We start from the raw sequence: 26,461 nt of genomic DNA, 5'->3' as shown, positions 1-26,461 counted from the left end.
CTGCTTTTACCAAAGTGAGTCCCCAGCCACACAGGCATAACAACAACACCTCCACAAGAGGTGTAGCCCTTACGTCGATGTAGTTAGGGTGACACAGCGTCCATGTAGACACTTACTACCTCGCCTGTTGGCTGTCAGCCCTGAGTGGGGCTGCTAGCTGGAGCCCCATCCCCAACCCTGGTGCTGACAATCCCAGCTGTCGGGCATAGGCTCACATCTGGGGCCTGGGCCTGGCTGACAACTCGGACTGTCAGTGGCAGCAGGGGCCAGCTGCCAGGCTCCAGCTGTCAGTGCCCCACTTCAGACAGTGGAATCGCTCTGAGTGAGGAGACACACCACTGACAAAAGCAGCAAGCATGGATGTGAACTACCGCTTTAATTACTGTGGTAGTTGTACGTCAACTTAAATTTTTGAGTTTAGACAAGCCCTCAGAAATACAAGTTTTAGACTGGTGTATTTTCAATTGTGTCTATCAAAATTCCCTAGGTATAAATCAAATTGATACATATAGCCTCTAGAGGCTAACACAGATCGGTATATACTTGCTATTCCACTATCACATTTTTTAAAAAAAGAAAGTGAAATTGCGATTTTAAAGCCACAAAAGAGCAACCAGACTTACAGTAAGCAATAAATAAACCAACCTGTAGATTCAAATTGTAGTATCTTCCTTGCATCAGAATGAAAGAGGTCTTTTCTTAAAATTTTCAAAAAAACCAAACAAACCCAAAACCAAACAGTTACCACTGCATCATTTATCTTTTCAGGGGACACTAGGAGCAGAGCATGTCTCATCTCATCTCAGTCTTTTTAATCAGGCTAAAGTTAATAGCCCCCTTTTGCTGCTTCCTTTAAAAATCATTCCAAATAGAACCAACAAAATCTGAAGAGTCTAGAAAGAACCAAATGGTGTGCCCCTAATTTCAGAACAAATTATTCTTAATGTTTCCAGAATGAACTGAACTTCTAGTACTTTCTGCTTTTGGCAACTGCATACATCATGCACACAAAACCAAAAATCTAAACTAGCTAAAATACGCTGATGATTTACTGGTAAAATGTAGGACCTCCAAGGAATTACACACTTATTTAATTCAGAGGATTATTTAATCTTAAAAGGCAAGGCTCAAAACATTGATAATTTGCATAATATCCATACTCCTGCATAATCATAGATATTGATATTTTGATAACTATTTCATTTACCTATCCCCCATTGGAAAGTCAGTAAAGCTCCATGTCCATTTGAAGGTTACGCTAACTATTGACTCAAAGTAAAATATGAAAGTTCCCTCCTATACAGATGTACACACTTTCAAAAACGTATTACCGATTCTTGGACCCAAAAAGCATCTCAAAAACAGTTTTCTCTAAAGAGAAATCAATTTCACACAGCATTCGAGGATGATATCTATGTGCGTATTTTAAAAGGCAACTGAATTGCAACAAAATGTAGTCTTAAGCACTTACTTGTAACGTAGTGTCAAAAACAACAAGCTTAGAACTTGTTGGAACTATGTCATAACACTTGTTAGACTTCATGAATCGCATGTAGATGTCGCTTTCCGATTCTTCAGATGCTGTAAGAAGAAGGAACACTTTTAAAAGATCTGTTTGGTTTTTTTTAAATGCAAAAGAAGAGCATACCATCAAATCATTTAGGCACCATTTTAAAAGATGAACAGTCCCAAAGCAAAAATCTTTGGAACACAAACATAATGAGATGGTTCAAGCATCAGATCAGAGTTCTGCATCTCAGACCCATCTTTCCTCTGATTACACATTGGAATTACAGTTTGAGACTGACATGTCACATTGATTTAACTGAACAGAATTCCTTGAATAAGGCAATAAATTTCTCCAATATCTAGTCTATTCAACATTTTCTCTTTGTTTGGGATATTAATTTTGCTTTATACCCATGTTTTTTTGATATAGCTATTTCTCTGACAGGGAACTGGAGGACTAGTAGGCAAGTTTGGCAAATTATAGGCAGGGCTGAAAGCACCACCTATTAAGGTTGCTCAACACTTCCCATAAGACCCTATTTTCAAATCACTCAGAGCTTTGACAAACGCCATTTTGGCAGGAGTTTTATGGGCTAGATATCTGGCTCAATCTTTTAAGATTACAGCCAAACAGCTCAGCCATTTCCGAGAACAAGGCAAGGGCAAAACAATGTATTCCTGCTGCTCTCCCCATGTTAAATTCTGGTGACCTCTCCTCTGAATTGCTCTAGTATTCTTATGATTTGGAGAAGGACTTGAAATTTGGCAGAGATGGACTGTCAGAAATGTGCCTTTTGCCATCCCCATGAAAATCTGCCCAAATTTGTCCATATCGTAAGCTTCTGAAAGCAATCACAGTTATGCATCATCAGTAGAGACTTGTTAGTTCGCAGCTAAAGTCTCTAAAGATTCAGTCCTCACTGAGCATGCTCAAGCCTCACAGCTCCTAGGGCTGCCCAGACTGTGAATGCACCATAACCCCAGAGCAACTGAGCATATTCCATCCAGCACAAGGCTACAAGGGCAAAGTTGGATTTTTCCCATAACGGCTGTTTCAGGGCGATGTGGGCTGGGCACTGGAACTGAGAGCATGGAGCCTGTCTCTCCTGTGTACTCAATGGCACTCACCATCCCTGCCCTCCAACCCTGCTGGCACCCAGTGTGGAGGAAACCATCTGATCTGAATGCAGGTGGGACGAAAGCCAGACCAGGGGGAGGGGAAGGAGTAGATTGAGACAAGGAATCTAGTGAGACTAAGACTGGCAGGAAGGATAGGAGAGAGACTGGGGACATGAAGAGAAACACTGAAATTGGGCAAGGAGCTGGGAAGGGTAGGAGATGAGGAAGAGTGAATACCGAGACTGGCTAGACAGAGAGACTGGGACAAGGGAACTAACAGTAGCCCGGGAGCAGCTCGGAAAGAGGACTGTGATCCAGCCTGGGTGTGTGCACACAACACATTGGACGAGAAACGAAAAAAGGGGAATTTAGAATTGGCTGAGCAAGGAGACTGGGCACAAAGAACTGAGGATGGATGGGAACTAGAATGGGACTCTTCAAGAGTGGAGACTGGCAAGCAAGGAGAACAGGACTCAGAAAACACAAGAACAGGCAGGAGGGGCAGGGCAGGAGTCAAGTGTTGGGGGGAGGTAGAGAGGAAAGGTGGGATGAAGAGCCTGTGCACGCTCCCCTCCAGAACCTGGGATGAAACACAAGATTCAAAAAGAGTGTCTCTATTCTAGGTCAGCAAATATCTGTGAAATCCACTGGAATAGTATGTCATCCCCCCTAGTGCTGGTCCATACAGAGGATGACAATCTACTACTACTATCAGGTACTCTACCACTTGACCTGTAACAGTCTGTGTAGTGGATCTAATGGTTCCAACCTGCTGATGACCATGTGATTATCCATATGACAGCACCAGATGGTTGTGGGTTTTTTTGGTTTTTTTTAAAGCTAGGAAGTTACATTCATACAAACTAACTGATAAAAGAACATTAAGGTAGTAAAGTCAAGAACTCAAAAGTTAGGAAGTGCCAGAATTAAGGCTTAATTTGCTCCCCTTGTGAACATGCATTATGATAGTCTTTAATTACATGATCACATACTATTTTCTCTACAGGACCCCTACCTTGTTCAGTACACACTATGGACCTGTTCTGGGGATAAATCAGGGTTCTGTAGTAAAGGAGATTTATCTATAGGACCCCAGTCTCATTTCTTTCAAAAGTTAGTAGGTGAGGAGTCAATTAGGCAGGGGATTACAGGAAGAGAAAGGAAGGTCTCATGGCTAAGGCAGCTGAATGCTGCCCTGGAGAATCGGATTCTCTGTGACATAGGCAGAGATATGTGATGCCAAGCAAGTCCCTTATAGCAAGCTTTTCAGAAGTGGTCATTAATTGTGTGTTTCTTATTTTCTGGTGCCCAACTTGAGTCCCCGAGATCTGATTTTTCAGAAATGTTAAGAGCTCACAGCTACAAGTGAAGTCAGTGGGAGCTGTGCTGCCAATAGAGTGTTACATAGGGTACGTCTACACTACGGGATTATTCCGATTTTACATAAACCGGTTTAGCAAAACAGATTGTATAAAATCGAGTGTGCGCGGCGACACTAAACACATTAAATCGGTGGTGTGCGTCCACGGTCCGAGGCTAGCGTCGACTTCTGGAGCGTTGCACTGTGGGTAGCTATTCCGTAGCTATCCCATAGTTCCCGCAGCCTCCCCCACTCCTTGGAATATCCGGGTTGAGATCCCAGTGCCTGATGGGGCAAAAATCATTGTCGTGGGTGGTTCTGGCTAAATGTCGTCAATCACTCCTTCCTCTGGGAAAGCAACGGGTGGCAATGCAGTCCGAAATCAAAATAAAAAAAGAGCTCCAGCAATGGCGTCTGTGTGGAGATTTTTTAAAAATGATTTTGAATTTCGTCTTCTGTAACGGAGCACTGATAGAACAGATTTGCCTGCCCTTACTGCAATCACATCCGCATGGTCCATGCTGGAGCTCTTTTTTAATTTTGATTTCGGACTGCATCGCCACCCGTTCTGATCGGAGCTCCACGCTGGGCAAACAGGAAATATTCAAAAGTTCGTGGGGCTTTTCCTGTCTACCTGGCCACTGCATCCGAGTTCAGATTCCTGTCCAGAGCGGTCAGTGGTGCACTGTGGGATACCGCCCGGAGGCCAATGCCGTCGATTTGCGGCCACACTAACCCTAATCCGATATGGTAATACCGATACTAGCGCTACTCCTCTCGTTAGGGAGGAGTACACAAACTGGTTTAAAGAGCCCTTTATATCGATATAAAGGGACTCTTAGTGTGGACGGGTGTGGCGTTAAATCGGTTTTACACTCCTTAAACCGGTTTAAACGCGTAGTGTAGACCAGGCCATAATGTTAAGAACTCTGAAATAATCAGGCCCTGTGTGTCTTAAGTTAGGCACCCAAAATTAAGATCAGCAGTATCTATTAGTCTGTGACTCAATTCCCTGCTCTGTACAATGGAGATAATACTGTCTCCTCCCCTTACAGGGGAATTGTGAAATTGTTATTTGTGAAACAATGCATTCAGATACAAATAGTGATAAGCACCACAGAAAAGCCTGTGTACAGTAACTGGAGTTCAAGATGTGCTATACATATGCAGATTCAACTGATGGTGGGCATATGCCTCAAGATTAGAAACATTTCGCCAGCAGTTCAACACCAGTGGTTCTCAACCTGTTTCTCATTGTGGGCTGCATATGCGGCCCAACAAGTGTTACCTGGGCCACAGGTTGAAAACCACAGTGCCCCCTAGCCAACCCCCGCAATTTCTCCGCCCAGAACCCTCTGCCCAGAGACCCCTCCACAGAGTGGGGCCAGGAGCACAGTGGGCAGCAGAGATCCTGGACCCCACTGTGTAGGGCTGGGGGACTGTTGGGACCCAGACCCTGACCCTGCCAGGGTCAGGGGGTATCCAGGAGCCCCAAAGCTGCTGCTGCGTGGGGCTGGGGGCAGCCGGGACCCTGGAGCCTGACCCTGCTGCTGTGGGGGGGGGGGCTCCGCAGAGGGGCAGTCCAGACCCCAGCCCTGCCACTACAGGAGACCAGGGGGAGGACAGCCCAAAGCCTGCAGCCTGGACCCCGAGCCTGCCATGTGGGGCCAAGAGGCAGCTGGCAGACCAGCATGTGGCCTTTAGCACACACCTGAGCTGGGCTACAGCTGTGTGTTAATTGGGCTGCATGCAGACCGCGGGTTGACAACAGCTGATCCATACAGTCCACATGTGGCCTCCCAGTCATCATACTCTGCGACAACAGCATACAAGGGCAAAGGGCATCAGATGCTATTTGGTTCCTTCTTACCACAGAATTGCCAAAGAGGACTCAGAGGTAGACAGGATGAAAGGGCAGATTGCAGAATGTGTATGTGGACAATAGTTAGTGTACAAGTGTAACTGGAATTCAAGGTAACTTCCCATTCTCCTTGAAGTGCTTGTCCATATGCACACTCCACTGATGGTACCTCCCAAATAGTGACTGAGTTAAGGAGGTGGGCTTGGAGTGATTAGTTAGACAAGTGAAGAACTGCTTTAGCAAATGCAGCATCGGACATGGAAGCCTGAGTTTAGGGGCCAGTATTTTGAGAATGTATACTGATGCCAAACACAACTGCTTTGCAGATGTTGATACCAGTCAACTCTGTGTTCTTGGGGAATCAGGGTGAAGTATCCAGCCTGTCTGACTCATGAAAGACACCCCCCATCCCCCACCAGACTCTACTTGAGCCAAAACCGATCAGAGAAAAGACTCGCAGAGAGCAGTGAAGGGTGTTGGGAAATACACCTAGACCGCTCCTGACAAGGGTGAGAAGATTAAGGTATCTTCATTAGCATACAGAACAGAACTGCACTGAACTCTGGGACCAGAAAAGCAGGGAAGCACTGCATCATGGGGGGATCTCTGCTCCAAATGTTAATGAACCTATGCCTGCACACACCCAGGTCAGCAGTTATCAGACCAATTCTAGTAATGAATCCTTGACTGATAATCAAAATACTGAAGCAGCCTAATTGCATTGTGAGCTCTCTGGAAGAAAACACCACCCATAGCCAAGAGTGATCAGCTCCTATTGTCTAGCCTAAAGAAAACCTTTGAGTCATCAGTTTACCCATAAACAAATCTAGTGTGGTCCCTTGAACCGTTGTATTCTCTACAAAAACCCCTACCTATGCCCAAGTGTTCTGATACAGGGACCCAAACTATGCATCAGTGCCACTGGGACACCATCTTCTTCTGACTGATTGTGCTGGGGGCTCTGCCTCTCTCCAGCACTCAGGACCCTGAACTACCACCATCACCTGGGAACCCTGACCAGTTCAAGCTCTATGGAGTGTGTGAGATCCCTCTCTCTCTCTTCTTTTCTACTTCAGGTATTAATCTTTAATAATGTAACTGTTATGGGGGTTTAGGCTCTCCTTGTGTAGTTATCACCGTTATTCAATAAATAACTTTTATGGTTAAGCTGGTTGCTTCTCTCTCCCTGAACTTTACTCTTTTGTGTTTTTAGCTTCCCCTATTTTTTTTTTTTTACCTAAGCTAAAGATCCCTGTGGGGTTTGCTCATCAAGTGGGTTACTACCCGTATAACTGTAACGTGAAAGTGCGGATAGGGACGTGCTAAACCTGTGGCATATAAGGGTTGCAGCTTGGAAGTGCTACCTGACCCAGCCTATTGAGCCCAGGGGCATATAAGGGTGACAGCTTAAAAGTGCTGCTTGACCCGGTCCGCTCAGACTTGCTCTGGTGTGTGTGCGTGCTCATCTGGTTCTGGGTCTGGAAGAACCCAGCCCTGGGGAACCTAGGTCCTGCAGGATAGCTCCATTGGGAGGGGACTTGCAGAGGGAGGAGTAGAGCTCTATATGAACACACAAGTGACATAAGCAGTACGTTAATAAAATTACAGAATCCCCCTCCCCTGAAAAGGAACCCTAATAAATGAGCATACCCCAAAGTAACGGGCAAATCTGGTAACAATGTCTAATACTGGCAAATTACACAGTGGTGTCACAGATGCGGCTTGTGAGCGGTGGCTCTCCCTTGGCTACAGGAAAGGCCATTCTGATTGAGATTGTCAAACTGGATCTCTTATTCTGAGATGAAATTGCAGAGCCTTTCAACTTCTCTGCTATGGAGATGAACAGTCTTGATGACTTCCTATTTAGGTAGTAACCTAGCACTCTCCTAATGTCTAGAGAGTGTATAGTGCTGCCTCAGCTCCAAGCACATGAAGTTTCGGGAAGAACAATAGGAGGTATATTTGTTGGTTCAGTTGAAATTCTATTACTACTTTTGAACAAAATTCAGAGTGTCCTTGTAGAATACGGAGTACAGCAGATCAGCCAATGCCTGCATTTCCCTAGCTCTTCTGGCACAAAGCTATATCAGTTAAAAATATCAGTTTCGTGGAAAGGTGCAGTAGGGAAGAAGAGGCCATGGATTTGAAGGTTGGCCCCATGAGGGCTGAGAGTACCAAGTTCAAGTCCCATGGGGATAGAAGTTTCTTAACTGGTGGGAATACTTTAACTAGGCCTTCCTGGAAACCTAATTACGAACAGATGAGAAAATATTGTATGGCACTCCACCAGTGGATGGTGAGCTGATATGGCCACTAGGTGCAACTTGACAAAACTGAGGGACAGGTTTGTGTGTTTTAACCAAAGTAAATAGCCAAGTATTTGAAGAGTGATGAGGCATCATGGATTTCTGGCACCATGGAGAAAAATAGTGTCCATTTTACTAGATTGTGAGAACTTCCCTAACAGCAGAAAAGAATCAACAAGATGAACCTAACTGTGAAAGAACTTTCCTGTTCTATTGTTGGCATCCACCTAGCTATGCAGTGATATGCAGGTGTCAAACAGTTCTGCAGTGACTCAAGAACATGAGTACCAAGCTCATGGCAGACAGTTAAGAAGCGGGACACAAAACTCCAAATTAGTTTCAAGTGGATTTCACCAACCACTCATCAAATGTAAACTCCTCAAGCACTAACAGCCTTAACATGGAGTCACAGACAGTCCCTTTGGGCACTGCGATCTATCTTGCCACCTAGGTAAGCCTCCAAAACTCCCTTACACCAACCCTCCACCCAAATTCAGACTACTTCCACTCTCAAGGGACTAGTCACTTACAACAAGTCAATCATATCTTAAATCTCATACCAAAGAAAACACTTGTAGCCAATCCTATAACTATCTAAAAATGTATTATATAAAGGAAAAAGAAATAAGACTTATTTCCAAGGTTAAAGAAGGTAAACACACACAAATGAGTTAGTCTTAAGTTTCAAAAGGTAATAGAAGCTTCTGTAATACACAAACTCTATAGGTCCCTTAGGACTAACTCAGGCTACACACTGGGGATCTCTTGTTTATGCCTACAAATCCTTGCCCTTGAGAATCCAAGCAGCACAGAAATAAAAGTTCCTGACAAGGAGAAACTACTCCTTCCCCCTCCCCCACCTTCTCTGAGCTGCCAGTTCAGCTGATGGAAAGAATTCACTTTGCACATCTCCTTTCCATGTGGAGGGAAGCCTTCGACAAAGGCTTCTCTGTTGGGCAGTTCACCCCTTTGGTCAGGAACCAGCATTTCTCACTAATTCATGTCTCTTTCCTGTCTAGTGATTACACAGAGAATTACAATGCAAATGCTCAAATACTACCTTACGATATGAGACAGGTATGTTAAGTACATGAGATTAATGCATGCCGCAACTTACAAGCATTCAATAACGCCTAAATAGTAAGTATATTTTTATAGTTCTAATTAATATTTCTGAGGTGTTGGGGAGCGGTGGGGAAGAGAGATACACACACACATACACACCCCTCATGTCTCCTGAACGTGGTATTGGAAACTCATCTGCTATGACTCTTGAACTCATTCCTACTCTTGAGCAGAATTTGATGCTTCTTGTATTGAGTGGTGAAGAAGTCCATCTTGGGCTTGCCCCAGGCCTTGAAGACATTCTCCAGGATCTGGTCTTTAAATCATCCGTTCATTATTTGGGAGGAAGTATCTGTGAGGTTGTCTACATGCATGTTCTGTGGTCCAGGAAAGCATACTGCTTTCAGGAATAACTAATGTTTGGGGCACCAATTCCAAAGCCTGATGGCTTCCTGGGAGAGAGAGAGGAAGACCTTACTTTACATTATTTGTGGATATAAAACACGGTGCTCATGTTTGTCAGTCATGATCTGTACCAACTATCCTATTAGGTGGCGGAAGGATTTTCAGGGATCTTCCGTACAGCTCTGAGTTCTAGGAAATCGATGTGCATTCTCTTCTTCCTTGGGCAGGATGAGCCCTGTACCTTTAATCTGTCCATATGTACACTCCACCCTAACAAGGATGGATCCATGACATAAGCTAGGAAGGATGGCAAAGGCATCTAGAAAGGGACCCCCTCTACAGGCATTTATTGGGTTTTTCCACCATTTCAGTGATAATAGGACCAAAAGGTGGGATGAGGAGAGATGTCCAGGTGATGTTTGTTGGCTGTCAAAGCCAGCTTTAACCAAAATCTATCAGCATCCAACGTGAAGTCTAGCATATGGCATTATGACGTGCAAAAGGCCATATGACCTAGGAGGGTGAGACATCATCTTATATAGGTATGTTGGTTCTTCTCTGGTTGAAAAGTTATGGCAAACAGTTAAATAACTTGCCCTGAGGTAGGTAGGCCCTGGATGTGGAATTGTCTAGGATGGCCCTGATGAATTTGATTATCTGAACCAGGATTAAAGTTGATTTCTGTTTGTTGACGTAGGCTTAACTTCTGGAAGCAAGTGAACATGTGTTCAGAGGTCTGTTGAGATTTGCCCTGTATGAGCCAATCTCCCAGGTTAGGAAATATGGTGATGCTGCACCTTCTCAGGTGAGCTGCCACTACTGATAGCATCTTGGTACTGGACTGGTAGCATTCTTCATACTGTGGCGATTCTCAAGGGCAGTACTTGATACTGGTAGTGATCCTGGCCTACTGTAGGTACTTCCTATGGTGTGGAATGATGAATATGTGGAAGTATGCATCCTGAAGGCTGAGATACACAAACCAGTCTCTGTACTCCAGAGTTGGGATTATCGACATAAGGGTGTCCATCCTGAATTTCAGCTTGCAAATTAGCGTGTTGAGGTTCTACAGGTCCAGGATAGGGAAATAGCTGCTGTAAACTCCATTTCCCCCATATTGTGAAGAGATCTCTTCTATTATGTCAGGATATCCTCATGCTTCTCTCTAGAAGTAATGGATCCTCTTGAGATGCGTCCCTGAAAAGGGATGGGGAAGGGGCTTAGGTGTTGTAGCCCATAGAGCTGGCTTTACCATTTTAATTTTGCTTAGCAGTGATGCAAGGAACCTACTGGTCTGTATCTTGTAAGGCATCATCTTAAGCAGTTAGCACAAGGCTTTGCTGCCTATGAAGTTTGGCATAGATAAATAGCCCAACAGTCCCCCTGAGTTTTGGGGACTCAGGAATAGTGTGCTTAAGGGAGGAGTAACTGCAGGAACACTGAACTGACACTAGGCTTGGATATTTTAGAATAGAAAGATTGGAAGATGCTTAACCACAAACTTACCTTGGTGACGAATTTATGTATATAGTTGTGACAGGTTGGATCACAGAACCCAGCTTGGGAGTGCCAACTGATGTGCCAAGACTACTTCTGCCCCTGCTTTCCTGCCCTGGCAGCTTAGGACTGCAGTGCCCTGCCTGGTTTGAGCCAGGCTCGCTAGCCTGCTGCAAACCCAGACCCAGGTCTGAACCACGGCCCCAACAGCAGTAGGCTTGACTGAAAGCAGCTTACAGAAATGTTCTTATCTTTAACACTCAGATGCCCAACTCCCCGTGGGGTCTAAACCCAAATAAATCCGTTTTACCCTGTATAAAGCTTATACAGAGTAAACTCATAAACTGCTCGCCCTCTATAACACTGATAGAGAGATATGCACAGCTGTTTGCCCCCCCGGTATTAATACATACTCTGGGTTAATTAATAAGTAAAAAGTGATTTTATTAAATACAGAAAGTAGGATTTAAGTGATTCCAAGTAGTAACAGAGAGAACAAAGTGAACAACCAAGTAAAATAAAATAAAATATGCAAATCTAAGTCTAATACAGTAATACAACTGATACAGATAAAAACTGTGACCTCAGTGATTTCTGCAGCAGCCGGTGTGTCTGGCCTGGGGGAGCTCAGGCAGCCACTGTGTCAGTCACACTGGCCGCTGCTGGGGCAGTTGTGGGCCAATCTGCCCTCGTCTCCCACCAGCCGCAGCAGAGTTTGGATGTGGCAGGGGCTGGGGTGAGGTGGGCTCTGGGCAGCGCTTACCTGGGGGCTCCACGGAGGCGGTGACATCCTCTTTGCTCAGCTCCTAGGTGGAGGCATAGCCAGGTAGCTCTGCATGCTGCTTTCAGGCCCTGCTCCCGCGGTTCCCAGCCAATGGGACCTGTGAAGCCAGCGCTGTGGGAGGAGGCAGCACACAGAGCTGCCTGGCTATGCCTCCGCCTAGAAGCTGAGCAAAGGGGATGTCACCGCTTCCAGGGAAGCACGGAGCCAGGTAGGGAGACTGCTGGCCCCACCAATGTCATCGTCCGTCTGTCCCCCCCGAAGCACCCACCACCACCCTCAAAGCACCCACCACCACCCTTTAGTCAGTGGTATATTAGACTATTTTGAAAGGAAATCTCTAGAACAGGGGTTCTCAAACTGTGGTTTGGGACCCCAAAGTGGGTCATGATCATGTTTTAATGGGGTTGCCAAGGCTGGCTTGGATTTGCTGGGGCCCAGGGCTGAAGCCAAAGCCTGAGCCCCAGGGCCGAAGCCGAAAGCCTTGGGTTTCAGCCCTTGGCAGCAGGGCTAGGGTTACAAGCCCTCTGGCTGGGGCTGAAGCCCTTGGGCTTGGCTCCCCGTCCCCCCCTGCACCAGAGGTGGTGGGACTTGGGCTTTGGTCCCCCCACATGGGGTGGCAGGTCCCGGATGGGCTCAGGCTTCAGTCCACCCTCCTCGGGGCGTGTAGTAATATTTGTCAGAAATGCAGGGTCATGATGCAATGAAGTTTGAGAATCCCTGGTCTAGAATTTCTAGAGTTGGTAGAGTAGAAAACCTCTTTCAACTGTCCCATCAAAATTGATGCTTCTGGGACTGGAAGGGTTGGTTGGTGTGGGATGGAGCAATAGGCTGTCAGCCTTCCTATGGAAAAAGTGACATTTCCTAGAGGGTTTGGATGTTCTTTGATGCTAGAAGGGAGGCAGATATGATCCCTGAGAGGAATAAGCCAGTTTGAAATTCCTCTTAGGAACTGCCACATACTCTCCAAGGGAACTCTGAAGGACTCGTGAGCCTCCCTATGTATGGAGGGCCTCATTAGAGCTGAATAGTTCAGCTACTTTGAAGGGAAAGTCCTCCACTATCATTTAGACTTCTAAGGAATTCTGATCTCTAAAGCCAGGATGCCTGCCACATAATGACCATTGATGACATGAATCTGGAAGCCGTTCTGCCACATCCTGTGCCACTTACAGGCTTGTCCTGGCCGCTAGCTGGCCCTTGTTATCTATTGACACAAATGCCTTGCAAATCTCGATTTGCAGGCCATCTGAAAAGGTAAGCAGTTTCACGTATGCAGAAGTCAAATGGTCAATATAGCCAAGTAATAGGCCACATGGAACTAACTTGCTGAGAAGTAGGCTTTCCAGCCAAATAAATCTCATTTCTTTGGTTCTCTCTTTTGGTGAGGACCTAAATTGTTTTTCCTTTTTGTTCACCACTGTGACTACCAGGGAGGATGGGAGAGCGTGTGTGTGTACAGGAATTCCACACCCTTGGGAAGCATCTTATATTTTCTATCTTGCAAAAGGCAAAAGAATTGGGGCACGTGTCTACCACAAGGGTTTGGCTGGGTCCATGATAGCCCTTTCTGACAGCGAGGTTACCTTTCCCATTGAAGAGGACTGGAGAATGTCCAGTTACTTACCATTCTGCTCCTGAACCTCCTCAAGAGGTATTTGGAGGGCCTCAGTAACCTTTATTAGTAAATCTAGGAAACCTTTGTAATCATCTGATCGTGGGGTCTTGGTGATACTACGACCTCATTTGGGGATGAGAAGAACAGGGTCACTGGGGCTGGGAAGTCACATTCTGGTGCATATTCTTCCCTCTGTTCCTATTTCATGAGCAGTTGCAGCGCAACCAGGAGGGGTTGTTGTGCGGTCTCAGGGACTACTACCATGGATGACAGTCTTCTGGTGGTGGTGTTGGTCCCACTGGCTAAGGCTGATCTGAGGAGACCAACATCTCCAACAGGGCCATATGGGCCCTGGTGGATACAAGCCTAGTGGCCCTGATTAGGAGAACCAAGGCTCACGATTTTGCATGTCCCAGTATCTCTTCTCCCACAAAGAGAGTGTCTTGACTCTGTATTATGTTGAGGGTTGTGGTGACATTTTGGGTAAGTAGAGATGCTGCTGGTATGGACTGTCCTCATCCTTCAACTCTGAAGATGCCAAGGAGAACATATAACATGGATCCATGGGCAGTATTGTGGCTCTCAGTATGTTTTGGACTGACTGTGCCACACCAATGGATAGAATCAGTACCAACTGTAGGGCTTAAAATCGACATCAAGGGAGACTGCAGTTTCTGATATATCTGGCGAGCTATTAATGCCAAGTACTTTTATGGGGCTGACAGCCTAGGTGGTTTTTGTAGATTCAAAGGCCAGAAGAGACTATTGTGATCATTTAGTCTAGGGGTTCCCAAACTTTTTACCTTGGGCCCCCCCCCCTTACTCCTATTCATGAATCCTCCCCTCCTCTCCCCCCCCCCGGGAACCAGGGCCACAGCTCTGGGAGGGAGGGGACGGGGACAGGGGTAAAGAGCTCCTAGGCTGGCAGCAGAGCGGGGTGGTGCTCCCTGCCTGCCTGGGCCCCAGCTGCACCTCCTCAAACGTTCCTTTGCAGCCCTCTAGGGGGCATGCCCCACAGTTTGGGGATCTCTGATTTAGTCTGAACTGTCTAGCACAGGCCATAGCACTTCCCCAAAATAATTCCTAGAGCATATATTTTACAAAAACATCCAATCTTGATTTAAACATTGACAGTGATAACGAATCCCCCATGACCACTGAATAATCAATCACTGAACAGTTTATCACTGTAAAAACATATGCCTTACTTCCAGTCTCAATTTGTCTACCAATGGTGTAGATGGTGGTCTGGAACCTGGTTCTCTTGAGGCACTATTGCAATCGCCACTACAGTAAAGGAGAGGCACTTGGGTGTAGCCCTGGTTGACCTGGCTCCAGCCCTGTGGATGTTGAGGTACATAGTACCTGGGTCGGTGATGAGTTCCTTTCCAAAGGCACATCTATTGGCACTAGGCATTTCAGTGCTGTCCAGTTGGAATCGGTACAAGATGGAGTTTCAGAGGGAACCACTCAGGGCCACGAAGTCTCAGAAGACGTTTGGTGCTGCAGGAAGGTTTTCCTGTTAGAGGAGCCTTGTCTCCCAGGCTCCTGGAGCCATGTGGCCTATCCAAGGAGGACACAAACCTTGAGGTTGTTGTTTGGGTAGCTGGCGCCGGGACTCTTGTAGGCAGAGAGCTTGCAGTTGTACTTTTGGGCTCTGAGGGCCCCTGCAGGGATAGGAGTGGTGTCTCATGAACCTGGTTTGGAGGCAGGTTCAATGGATTTAGTCATCGCGAAGACCTGAAGGCAAGTCTCCTTATCTTTCCTGAACTGAGAACTGCAAGACTCCCAACAAACATGCAATTTGTAAATATGCAATTCTCCCAGACACACACTGTCCATCTTGGCTGGGTTAGCTCTCCTGCATGAGGGGTAGCATTAGAATTCAGGAAAACCAGATAATGCCATGCTGTTGGCAATTAACTGCCTGTTGTATTCCTATTTCTTTAGCAATCTAACATCTAATCTAGGGATAGCTATAAAACAGTAACTATAATTAGTAAAGAAAGGCTGGCAGTCTCTCAATCACTCAGGGCTCTGCCTCTAAGCCACAAGGTGGTCAGAGGAAATGAGTCGCGGCCAACATACTTTGCCTTTATAGGCCCTTGCCTTGAAGCATAAGGACTGGGAGGGCATATGGGTGCTGTATAAATGCTGCTGACCAAAAGGTCTCCAATCTCAAGCTCTTGAGTTGTACGCATATCAACAGCGGAATTTACATATGCACAAGTACTTGGAGGAGTTGTTAATTCTGTCTTCAGAGTAGGGTTTGAATAGTGTATAGAGATCCACAAAGTGTGGGGTGCACACTTCTAGGGCAGCCTGGAGGAACATCCGAGGAGGTGCAGTGGGGCCTGGCCAGCCCCCAGGGGGAGCAGGGAGGGAGCACCACCAGCCCCTCCGTGCCCCCAGCTCTGCTCTGGTCACACACCCAGCTGCATCCCAGGCTCCCAGTCTCATGCCTGGCCCAATCCACAGCCTTGGTTTGGCTCCACTCCTAGCCTGGGGCCGAGGCTGGGTGCAAGGCTGGGAGCAGAGCTGCACCTGGCTGTGGGTCCGGCTGCTCCCAGCTCTGGCTCCCAGAGTAGGGGTGGGGGCATGGACAGGTAAGGGGGGGGACATGGCCCTCAAAAGTTTGGGGACCCCGATGTACAGTAAACAAAGAATGAAGAGGGATTATACTGAATAGCTGCTCAAAATACAAGCATTCTCTCTCCTGTGCACTGAATGAGGCAGGGGTCCTGTGGAAAAAATTAGTATGTGATCATGTAATTAACGACTATATCAAAACATAAAATTCTTGCTTTTTCCCAACCTTTTAGAGCTTTGAGATTAAGGTGCTGCAAAGTGAGTGTGTGTTTGTAAAAACCAAACAAAAAAACCGCGCGCGCGCACACACACACACACACACACACACAGTAACTACCAAAAACCTGTATAAACACCTACAGTTCTCTCAAAGAATTGCAATATGTATGAGTATTTTTATAGCAAAACTAGCTCAAAAGTAGCTCAGCTCAATGAAAGGTAAAACTGTATTACAGTACTTTCAACAGCAAGTTTCCATACCAGTGTACCCTAATGGCATAAAAGTTTACTAAAACTTAATATAACGGAATAGTGAAACTGCTATAAAAACTGACCTCAATTCCAGTTACACAGAAATGCACATGAAATCCTGAAGTAAAGTTTAATTTTATTGAGGAACAGTGTTGAAAGACTATCCTCATGTGAAGAGGGATGCACCTTAATCAGCTGGTAAACAATTGTGCAAGATACAAATATTTATTTAATGTTACTCAGATCTTAACATTTGCAAATAAAATGAAAATTCTGGCATTTTAGTTTGCAGTCTTAAAAGATATAAAAACCTCTGCATACCTCTAATCATCATTATTTAAGGCACTTGCACTAGTAATCCCCAAATAGATTAACTAATTATAGTGCATCCCACTGAATTCTTTGAACAGATACTGTATAAACACTTATTATAGTTTGTGCAGGAGTGCCTACAACAGACCACTGTGGACTGACTTTTTGCTGTTTGTATGGTGCCTAGCACAATGGGGCTCCTGGCCTATGAATGGGGCTTCCAGGTACCATCACAGTACAAGTAATTATCTCTTTGCAGCTAAAGGAAGGTCTACGCTACAAGGCTAAGTCGACCTAAGTTACGCAACTCCAGGTATGTGAATAACGTAGCTGGAGTCGATATACCTTAGGCTGACTTGTTGCAGTGTTTACACTGCGCTGGATCAACGGGAGAAACTCTCTCGTTGACTTACCTTATGCTTCTCGTTCTGGTGGAGTACCAGAGTCGATGGGAGAATGATTGGCGATCGATTTAGCGGGTCTTCACTAGACCTGCTAAAAATCGACCCCCAGTGGGTCGATTGCAGTGTGTCAATCCCCTGGTAAATGGAGACAAGCTATAAGCAATACTATGCTTTTTTATATTTAGACTGAATTCTAGTATATCAGTTCAACTTCAGGTTGTGGTTCCAGAAAACCTTGAAAGCGGGAAGTTCTACTGCATGAGGAACATTTTCCACGTTTGATTAAAGCGTTTAAGAGTCACAAAGAGATCATTCAGTAGCTATAGGTACACAACTGTTGTAGTCAGCATCTGTGAGCTTCAAGAGCAGCTTGTTAATGCTGCCAACTAATAAAAAACCCACTTTCCATAAATGTTTCAATGATGTAAAGAATCTTCCTGGTGGGCCTTACACAAATATTTGTATAACTGACATTAACTAAATCAATTATAACAATTTGACTTTAGATTTGAAGCCAGTTTTTCCCCCTCTCCTTATTGCTGAAAGCCTAAAATGTATCTACTCAATAGTCTATCTAGTAGTTAATGGGGAATGAGGGCAGGAGTCAAGTTAAAACACTCCATATTCCTACTCCACCAGTCTGGGAAAGTGGACAATCAAAAGCAAAGGAAAACTAAAGGCTGCCCATGCTACCCTTCGTGAAAAAGCCACTCAACAGGAAAAACAAGACATTTAAGAATAGGAAAATGATTGTAGAGATATTAAAAACTGGCAAGGGGATACCAGTGTCAGTTTATTATCTGAAATTACTTTTGTCTCTTGAAAAGTAGTCACTTTTTAAAGTTGCGTGCTTAACTTAAGGGGGCACTCATTTTAGGCATTAAATGGGTTAATTAAAAGGTAGCATGGGCAACCTTTAGTTTTCCTTTGCTTTTAATTGTTCAAGTTATGTCTCAGTAATTGTTTAGTATAGTTTTTAAAAATTTTATATTAATATTGAGGCACACTGAAGATATTTGTCACCATAGTCTTATGGCTGCCCAAGTTCCTCAATTACTAGCTTTCATAAAAGTATTAAAAATATATTTCATACTGTAGTTGTATGCTGACACTTGGCATCAGTACTGAAGTGTGACAATCATTAACGCAGTCACACTGTATGTGAGATAAGAGACTGATAATGGAGCTGATGCGCAGCTTAAGAAATCTGCATTTCAGAGCTAATTAAAATAACCATACAATATCCTGTCCAGGCACAAACAAAAAACAAAACCACAACACACTAATTTGCTCTGATTAAGTTACAAGCCTTTTTCAAACTGAAGAGCAGAGTAATGGGAAGGAGATATGGTATTTTAAATCTAGAAATTCAGTTTCTGGCCTGGGATATAAGTTAGGAAGAAGTAGTTTTACCCACTCGTTAGTCAAGCAGAAAATGCCTATAGACAGCTCAGTGGATTGGTAATGAGTACATCATTGATCTTAAGGATTTTCTACAGTGCCCATCACTATGTAACATAATCAGCTCTAAATCACCAGTTCAAATCCTGCATTTTCGGGAAAAACTGCACTGCTGTAGTTCTGTGAATAGAGGTTGAACCTCAATTGCCAGGGTTATCAACCTAATGTTTTCTACAAACAGATTTCACATCCACCTATTAAAGAATTCATAAAAAAACAGTACATCTACATTTTTCCCTACCAGAAAGCCCCATGACTTTCTCCAAGTCTAATTACTCCAAACAATGAAAATCTAGGTTTAAAAAGGTGCCTTTCAGAGAAATGCTACTCAAGGCTGACAGATGAAGGTATTGAAATACAAGACGTCCAAAGATGGTGTTAAGCTTTCATATATTAATATTAGAAGCTACCATTCTGGTGGACTGGGCTCAATGAAGATTTAAGATAAATGAATGGTTGCTGAAGTGCAAACTAGCCTCAAACCCTTGTTTACATGAGACAGTTGCACTGTTTTAACTAACGGTGTTATTTAGAACTGATTTATTTAAACTACTGGAAATCCTTGTATAGACAGGAACTTATTTGGGTTTAGATTAGACCAGGGGTCAGCAACCTTTCAGAAGTGGTGTGCCGAGTCTTCATTTATTCACTCTAATTTAAAGGTTTTGTGTGCCAGTTATACATTTAACATTTTTAGGTCTTTTTCTGTAAGTCTATAATATATAACCAAACTATTGTTATATATAAAGTAAATAAGGTTTTTTAAATATTTAAGATGCTTCATTTAAAATTAAATTAAAATGCAGAGCCCCTCCCCCGGACCAGTGGCCAGGGCCCAGGCAGTGAGAGTGCCACCGAAAATAAGCCCGTGTGCCGCCTTTGGCATGTGTGACATAGGTTGCCTACCCCTGGATTAGACCGAGGTCTGCTAGAACAGTGGTTTTCAAACTGTGGGTCGCGAGCCAGTACTGGGTTGGAGAATGTAAGGTATGGGTCATGGTGGCTCTGTTCAGCACCACCAACCGGACCATTAAAAGTCCCGTTGGCGATGCTGCCTGGCTAGTCCCTACCTGTTCTGACACCATGCTGTGCCCTGGAAGCAGCCAGCAGGTCAGGCTCCTAGACTGGGGGGAGGGGCACGGGGCTCTGCATGCTGCCTGAGCACTGGCTCCACACTCCTATTGGTCGCCTCCGCCTAGGAGCTGGACCTGCTGCTGGCTGCTTCTGGAGGGCAGCACAGTCCACAGTGCCAGGACAGGTGGGAAGTCTGCCTCTGCACCACTGACCGGGAGCCCCTGGAGGCAAGTCCGCACCCCAACCTCCACCCCCCCACACCCCAAAACCCCTTCCTGCACCCTAAAACCCTCATCTGCAGTCCAAAGCCTGCAACCCCAGCCCAGAACCCTGACCCCCTACCACACCCCATCCTCATGCTCCTGCCCAGAGCTCCCTCCCACACCCTGAACCTTTCATTCATGGCCCCACCCCGTAGCCCTTGCCCCCATACCCCAACCCAGCCCTGAGCCCCTCCCACACCCCAAACCCCTCATCCCCAACTCTGTTGGGTTGCAGACATTACCAATTTTCTTCAACTGGGTAGCCAGAAAAAAAAAAAAGTTTGAAAACCACTGTGCTAGGAGTCCATTTACACTAGCCCAAAATGAGCCACTCTAACTGTGTGACTTTTTAAAGTGATTTCATTAAACCAATTGAAATCCTCGTGTACACACTCTTATTTTGGTTTAACCAGTGCAGCTCTCTCATGTAGGCAAGTCTTCACTAAGACGGACAAGAAGTGTCCTATCCTTAATGGAACAAGGAAAGTCAGTCTTAAAATGTAAGCTGAAAGGGTGTTTTGTTTTGCTTCCCCACTCCATGCCTCTTTATGTACAAGAAGCTCCTGAAAGGTTTTTGTATTGTTTTAAAGAAAGATTTTTAATCTTAATGATACAAGGAATGTCAGATTTGATCTTCCCTGGTTTTGCTTGCAAACTTGGGGATTGTAGAGATGTTTATGTTCTCTGACACCTTAACTGAAGGGACAATGTTGAGTTATTAACAAAGATATGCTTTGTTCCCAAGTGCTGATTTGGCACAGAGAATTAACAAAACAAAAAGTTTAAGCCAGCATTTAAAGGTTTTCTTATCTCAACTGTTCAACTGCCAGTCTCAAGATACCTTAATTTCACTAGTTCTCTCCACTTACCACATAGTCTTCCAGAATAGAAGAGTCATTGCTTTCTGATGTTAAGGGGGACGAATGGGAAGTTTTCAGGCCTTTGTACATCATATTGATTAACTAGCACTGACCTATTTTTCCCCACTTTGTGGGTTATCTTTAACACACACAAAGTTCTGTCTAGACATGGATTTTCAAAAAGGCCATTAGATAGTATTAAGTAGAAACAAAGACATTTCTGTCTAAAAATTTACCTTGTTATTACTTGTAACATTTAAGCTTAATCCTCCAGTTGAATTAGCATACATATTTCTGCATTTCTCCCCTGACTTTGTGCATGACAGCATTTTCTGTCTAGTCATCACTGTTTCTCCATAGCATTTCCATTGCAGTTTGAGAGTCTTTCACGCAGAAAAGATGGATATTTTAATGACAATGAAGTATTGTGTAATTTGTATATTTTTACAGGCATAACACGTAATAGCATGACCTAGAGGCAGGGTAAAAATTGAAGCTACCTTTAAATAACTTTACAAACTCTAGTTAGCTTCAAGTGCCTCTTTAAACATAGCAAGGGAGGAAAACCTATAGTAGGTTAGTGAGATATGAACACTAAACCTTTTATTCTGGGCATTTTTTTGTGAAGTCTGACTTCAGGATTTCATTAACTTATTCTGTGTGACTGAAGAAAACCAGTTGAATCCCTCAGAATGTCTCCCTAGGCATTGCTATCCTACTTTTACCTTAAAGTCATATTATTCCAGCAGCAGGAAGGGGGGGAAGGGAGGAAGAGGGCAAGGATAAAAGTAAAGAATCAGTTCAATTAAAAAAAAAATCTAATGTTGCAAGTTTACTTGGCAACTCAATTCTCTTCTTGCCTTCTTTCTTTCGCCATCAGTGCAAAAACTTAGCAACAGCACAGGCTGATCAGATGCAAAACCGAAAAGCATAGGTCAAGGGAATGATGGCAATACTTAAATTCTGCTGTTCTGATGAGTGTTTCAACAATGTCAGGGGTAATGAGTCATAGTACACAGAAATCAAGGTAACAGGGACCTCATTTAAATAGTGCAAGTAAGGAAAGTTATTTTGTCTTTAAACAGATTTATTTACAGTTGTAAGCTTGCACAAAATAAAGTTGCCCTTGGCCAGATTTAGAGGTGATGTTTAAAAGGTAGCACAAATTACGTGTTAATCCTGGGGGAATTCTGCACCACTGCATACACCCAGAATTCATTTTCTTCTACAGATTTTTTTCCCCTGAAGAAAATACATTATGCCAGAGATATGCTGCAGTTACACCTTTCGCCCATCGAGGCCGCTGTGGCACCAGAACAGTGGGCTGCCACTCCCATTTGGGAGCAGCCAGCCACAGAGAGGAGAGCTGAAGAGGCTGCATTCCTCACAGCACCCTGCCCATGGGGCCAGGTGAGGAGGCATGGGAAATGGGGGGGAGGAGGGAGAACAGCATGGGGCACATGGAGCTGCTGGAGGGTGTGTGTGTCACAGACTGAAATTCAGAAGGGCTAGTTGGGGGCAGACTGGAGTGAGGGCTGAATGGGATTGGGGTGCAGGGACACATGGGGATAGGACAGATGTGCCTGACAAAGAGGCTAGGGGTCAACTAGGGTCTGCATGGGGGAGGCTCCCCAACAATACCTCCTCCCCCACAAAAAAACCCAACTTGTTCCATATTTATCCCAGTCACACTCAACAACACTCTAGGTTATCTCCCAGGGTCCTTCCCAGCAATTACTTCCCACTCCCTTAGCTCCTCCATTACCCCAGACTCCCCCAAGCTTTTGCACTGCTTCCATGGGGTGCAGGAAATTTGTTTCTGTATTGTAGATTAAATGACTTACTCAAAGTTCTCTATTAATATGCCTCGTAAGGAATCTATTTCTCAAAAAACTTTTTTTTTCCTGAATCTTTGTTGTCTGTATTGTTACATTCATACTTACTGATAGGTATTTGAAATAAATTACCAAAATTACTGAAACTGGAATGATTATATTGTGTTATTTTGACAAATAAAATGCAGAATTTTAGAATATTGTGTGCAGAATTTTTAATGTTTTGGCGCAGAACTCCTCCAGGAGTACACTGTGCAAAGAAGTCTAAGTCCATGTACTACAAATTGAAGGTGATGGGAACAATCCCCAAAGGAACATTTCTGCATTTAGTTTCTACTGTATTATTCAACCTTAAATCCCAAAAATCACATGCTAAACTTTTAGAGAAGAGACCCACAGGTCTGGTCTACACTGGGAAAGAGGCATCATATAAGGAGATGTTTTAACATGAGTTACAGATACAGTTTCTCTCTTAGGGTAGAGAACGTTAAAAATGTTACCTGCAGTTCTTCCAGCACCCACCCTCTGAAAATTCAAGGTGGGTTGTTTTTTTTTGCCATAGGATCTTTCCACACTAAAGAGTCCTTTCTCAACAAATATCCCCACTCTCAAGCATCAACCTCCACCACATCCTCCCACTCCAAGGGTTTAGTAGATAGATCCTCTCTCCAGTGGGCTCTGAAGCTCATAGAAGCTCAATGAACCTGAGCTGGTTTGGACCAGTGGAGGGTGAGGAAAGGAGTTTGGTTTCAAAGCTGAGGGCCCCCTGCAGAGAACTGTCAACCCCTGCAATTCTCTCCCCTCACCCCCCGCAAAAAAGTCTTAAAATCAAGGGAAATCCATCTTGAAGTGTCTATGCAGATCACAACCGCAACAGTATGGCAGAGAGAGGGAATCCCTCAAGTAGACAGATCCCACGCCATTAAAGCTTTGTAAGTGGAAAAAAACCCAACAACATCTTAAACTCAACCAGTGACCATGGATGGATAGTGCAGATCAAGCAGCACAGGCACTGTGAGCTCCTACCAGGAAACACTACTTACCAAAGAGGCAGGTGTTTTCTGTGCCACTTTAAGCTTTCTGATTGATTTAAAGTGAAGTCCCACACAGAGTGCATTACTGTAATCCAGTCTTAATCCAGTGTAGACTAGTAACAAAAGCACAAATCACCTTAACTCATGATTTTCCAAATTTTTTTAGTGATTATGTTGGTCCAAAATGCAACAGAGCAATTTTAAAACTCAAGGGAGTTTGTGAGAGAAGTAAAGGTAGGGCCCAATAGCACTGCCTTTGAAGGTTGACCAACAATTCCCATTATAAAAGCACAGTTTTCAGCTGCTTATAACATTGCCAAGCTAACCATTTGGGCTGAAGTTTTCCATATTGGATGCAAGGCTGTTTTTTGTTTTTTGTTTTTAATAATTTGCATATGCTCTGTAGAGATTTTACAAGAGTGTTGTACTTAGATTCCCTGAAGATTCCATCTGCACTAGGCATGCTCCAGCCTGGGGCTAAGAAGGACTGTCCCTGCAAAGGAAGAGGGGACAGAGACAGATCTGATAAGATGGGGGTAGAGGCAGAGAGAGTGGGACAAGGAGCTGAGGGAGGGAGAAAAGGCAGGCAAGAGGCAGGCCTTCTGTCTTATTCACAGCACAGGATAAAAGGTACTCAATGAGCAGCTCTTCAGGTTGATCTTCACTGTTCAGAGTGTGGCCATGCCTTCTCTACTGCACACTAGTCAAACCCTTCTCTGAAGGCAAAATTATTAATTTCCTCATGGGCTTTTCTGTGGTGTTCATCACTACAGTATTGGAGTGCTTCATTAACATTAGTTAATATATCTTCACAACACTGCTATGAGATGAGAGGTCAATCTTATCCACATTTTACAGATGAGACAATATTAAGGTAAAAAATATCCACTAATTTTGAGTGCCCAACCTGACATACCTGAGATCTAATTTTTCAGAGAACATAATATTATATAGCACTGTGCTTTGAGCATACAAAGTTCCTCTTGACTTCAGCTGCTGCTGTGAGATCCCAGGACACCATAAAATGAGGAACATCCAATTAGTGACCACCTCTGAAAGGGTGACTTAAGGAACTTGCCTTGCATAACATAGCAGCTACCTTGCTATTGCCAAAGAGAATCCAATTCCCTGGGGTAGCACATTCAACTACCTTAACTATGAGACCTTCCTTTCTCTTTCATAATCTCCTGCCTCACTGACTCCTTATCTACCAACTTCTGCAACAAATGAAGCAGGGTCCCTTCAGACAGATTCCATCACTATACAATCCTGATGCATCCTCAGAGCAGGTCTATCCTGTGCACTGAATGAGTCAGGAGTCCTGGGGGGGGAAAAACGGTATAATCATGTAATTAAAGAGTATATCATAATGCATGCGCACAAGGAGGCCAAATTAAGGTTGCACAGGCAACTGTAACTCTGCCTTTTCCAAACTTTTAAATGGTTGGCTGTATCTTAACGTTTTTTTAATGTAGTTTTGTGCATAGTTGTGTGTAATGCATCAATAACCTATAATATGCATTTTGTTGCCACCTTTCCCATAACAGTATTACAGCCTCCCCCCACAACTGAAGTGGGTTAAAACAAGAGCCAAGTTAAAGTAATATGAGCTGAGACGTGAAAACAGGGATGAGAGTTAGTGGTGAAAGGTTAACAGACAGATTTAAGGAAGAACTTGTAGGAGAGGAGAGGTTGTTTGGCATCCTACTGGAGGGAGGCTATTCCATGCATAGGAAACACCATGAAAGAGGTACAGTCACAGGCAGAAAATAGACAAGAGGGTGTCATCAAAAAGGAAGAAGAAATTGGGAGACCACAGTGCAAGAGGTGGGTGTGTAGGAAAGGAAATAGGAGATACAGCCAGGCAACACTGCGCAGTTTTGGTGGGAAGATTAGGAATGTAGATTGTAATAACTCTTTAGACACACAATTAACCTCCTAGTATCAGAGGGGTAGCCGTGTTAGTCTGGATCTGTAAAAGCAGCAAAGAGTCCTGTGGTGCCTTATAGACTAAACAGACGTATTGGATCATGAGCTTTCGTGGGTGAATACCCACTTCGTCAGATGCATCCGACCAACTGGGTATTCCCCCACGAAAGCTCATGCTCCAATACGTCTGTTTAGTCTATAAGGCGCCACAGGACTCTTTGCTGCAATTAACCTCCTAAAAACCTAAGTGTCAGGGTCTAAAAGGTTTACTATTGAGCCACAATAATCAGCAATGCACAAGCTCAGTGACTACAGCAGTTGCAAGCATTACCATACAACAAACATGGGTTTGTTGTAAGTCTAAATCTGGGCACTCACTTCCTAGGCTAAAAGTGCTGTGGATGAAGCATATTTAGTTCATGTATTGCTCTGCAGAAACCCCTTTGGACAGTCTAGAAAGGGAACCCCTTCCACCTTGTTGGAATGGAAGGCCAGTCACTGTAACTCTGTGTTGATTTGACAGGATAGCAATATAGTTCTGTTGTCTATGCTTAGAGCCTAGTTTTAAGATTAAAAACCACTATTCCAGTGTTCATTCTGGGCTGCACAAGTGCATCATGAGCATTGACTGTGGTGTTGAAGTACAGTGAAAGCTTTTTTTTTTTTTTTTTTTTTTAAGTGAATCTGAAGCAGTCAGTGAAAGACACT

The 26,461-nt window shown here is 44.4% G+C and overlaps 1 protein-coding gene across 6 annotated transcripts in view; it reads right to left on the bottom strand.

Moving 5' to 3' along the window:
• Positions 1-26,461, bottom strand: part of PRKAG2 (protein kinase AMP-activated non-catalytic subunit gamma 2) — a 378,851-nt gene that overhangs the window by 59,269 nt on the left and 293,121 nt on the right. For all 6 annotated transcript variants that reach the window (XM_045003265.1, XM_045003264.1, XM_045003267.1 and 3 more), the window contains one exon: positions 1,472-1,581. In XM_045003265.1, the coding sequence (XP_044859200.1) occupies positions 1,472-1,581 (110 nt within the window). The remainder of the gene's footprint in view (positions 1-1,471; positions 1,582-26,461) is intronic.

This window comes from Mauremys mutica, chromosome 2 (genome assembly GCF_020497125.1).
Source record: "Mauremys mutica isolate MM-2020 ecotype Southern chromosome 2, ASM2049712v1, whole genome shotgun sequence".
In the NCBI taxonomy this organism is placed as follows: Eukaryota; Metazoa; Chordata; order Testudines; family Geoemydidae; genus Mauremys; species Mauremys mutica.
This window is presented reverse-complemented; position numbering and strand designations above follow the sequence as displayed.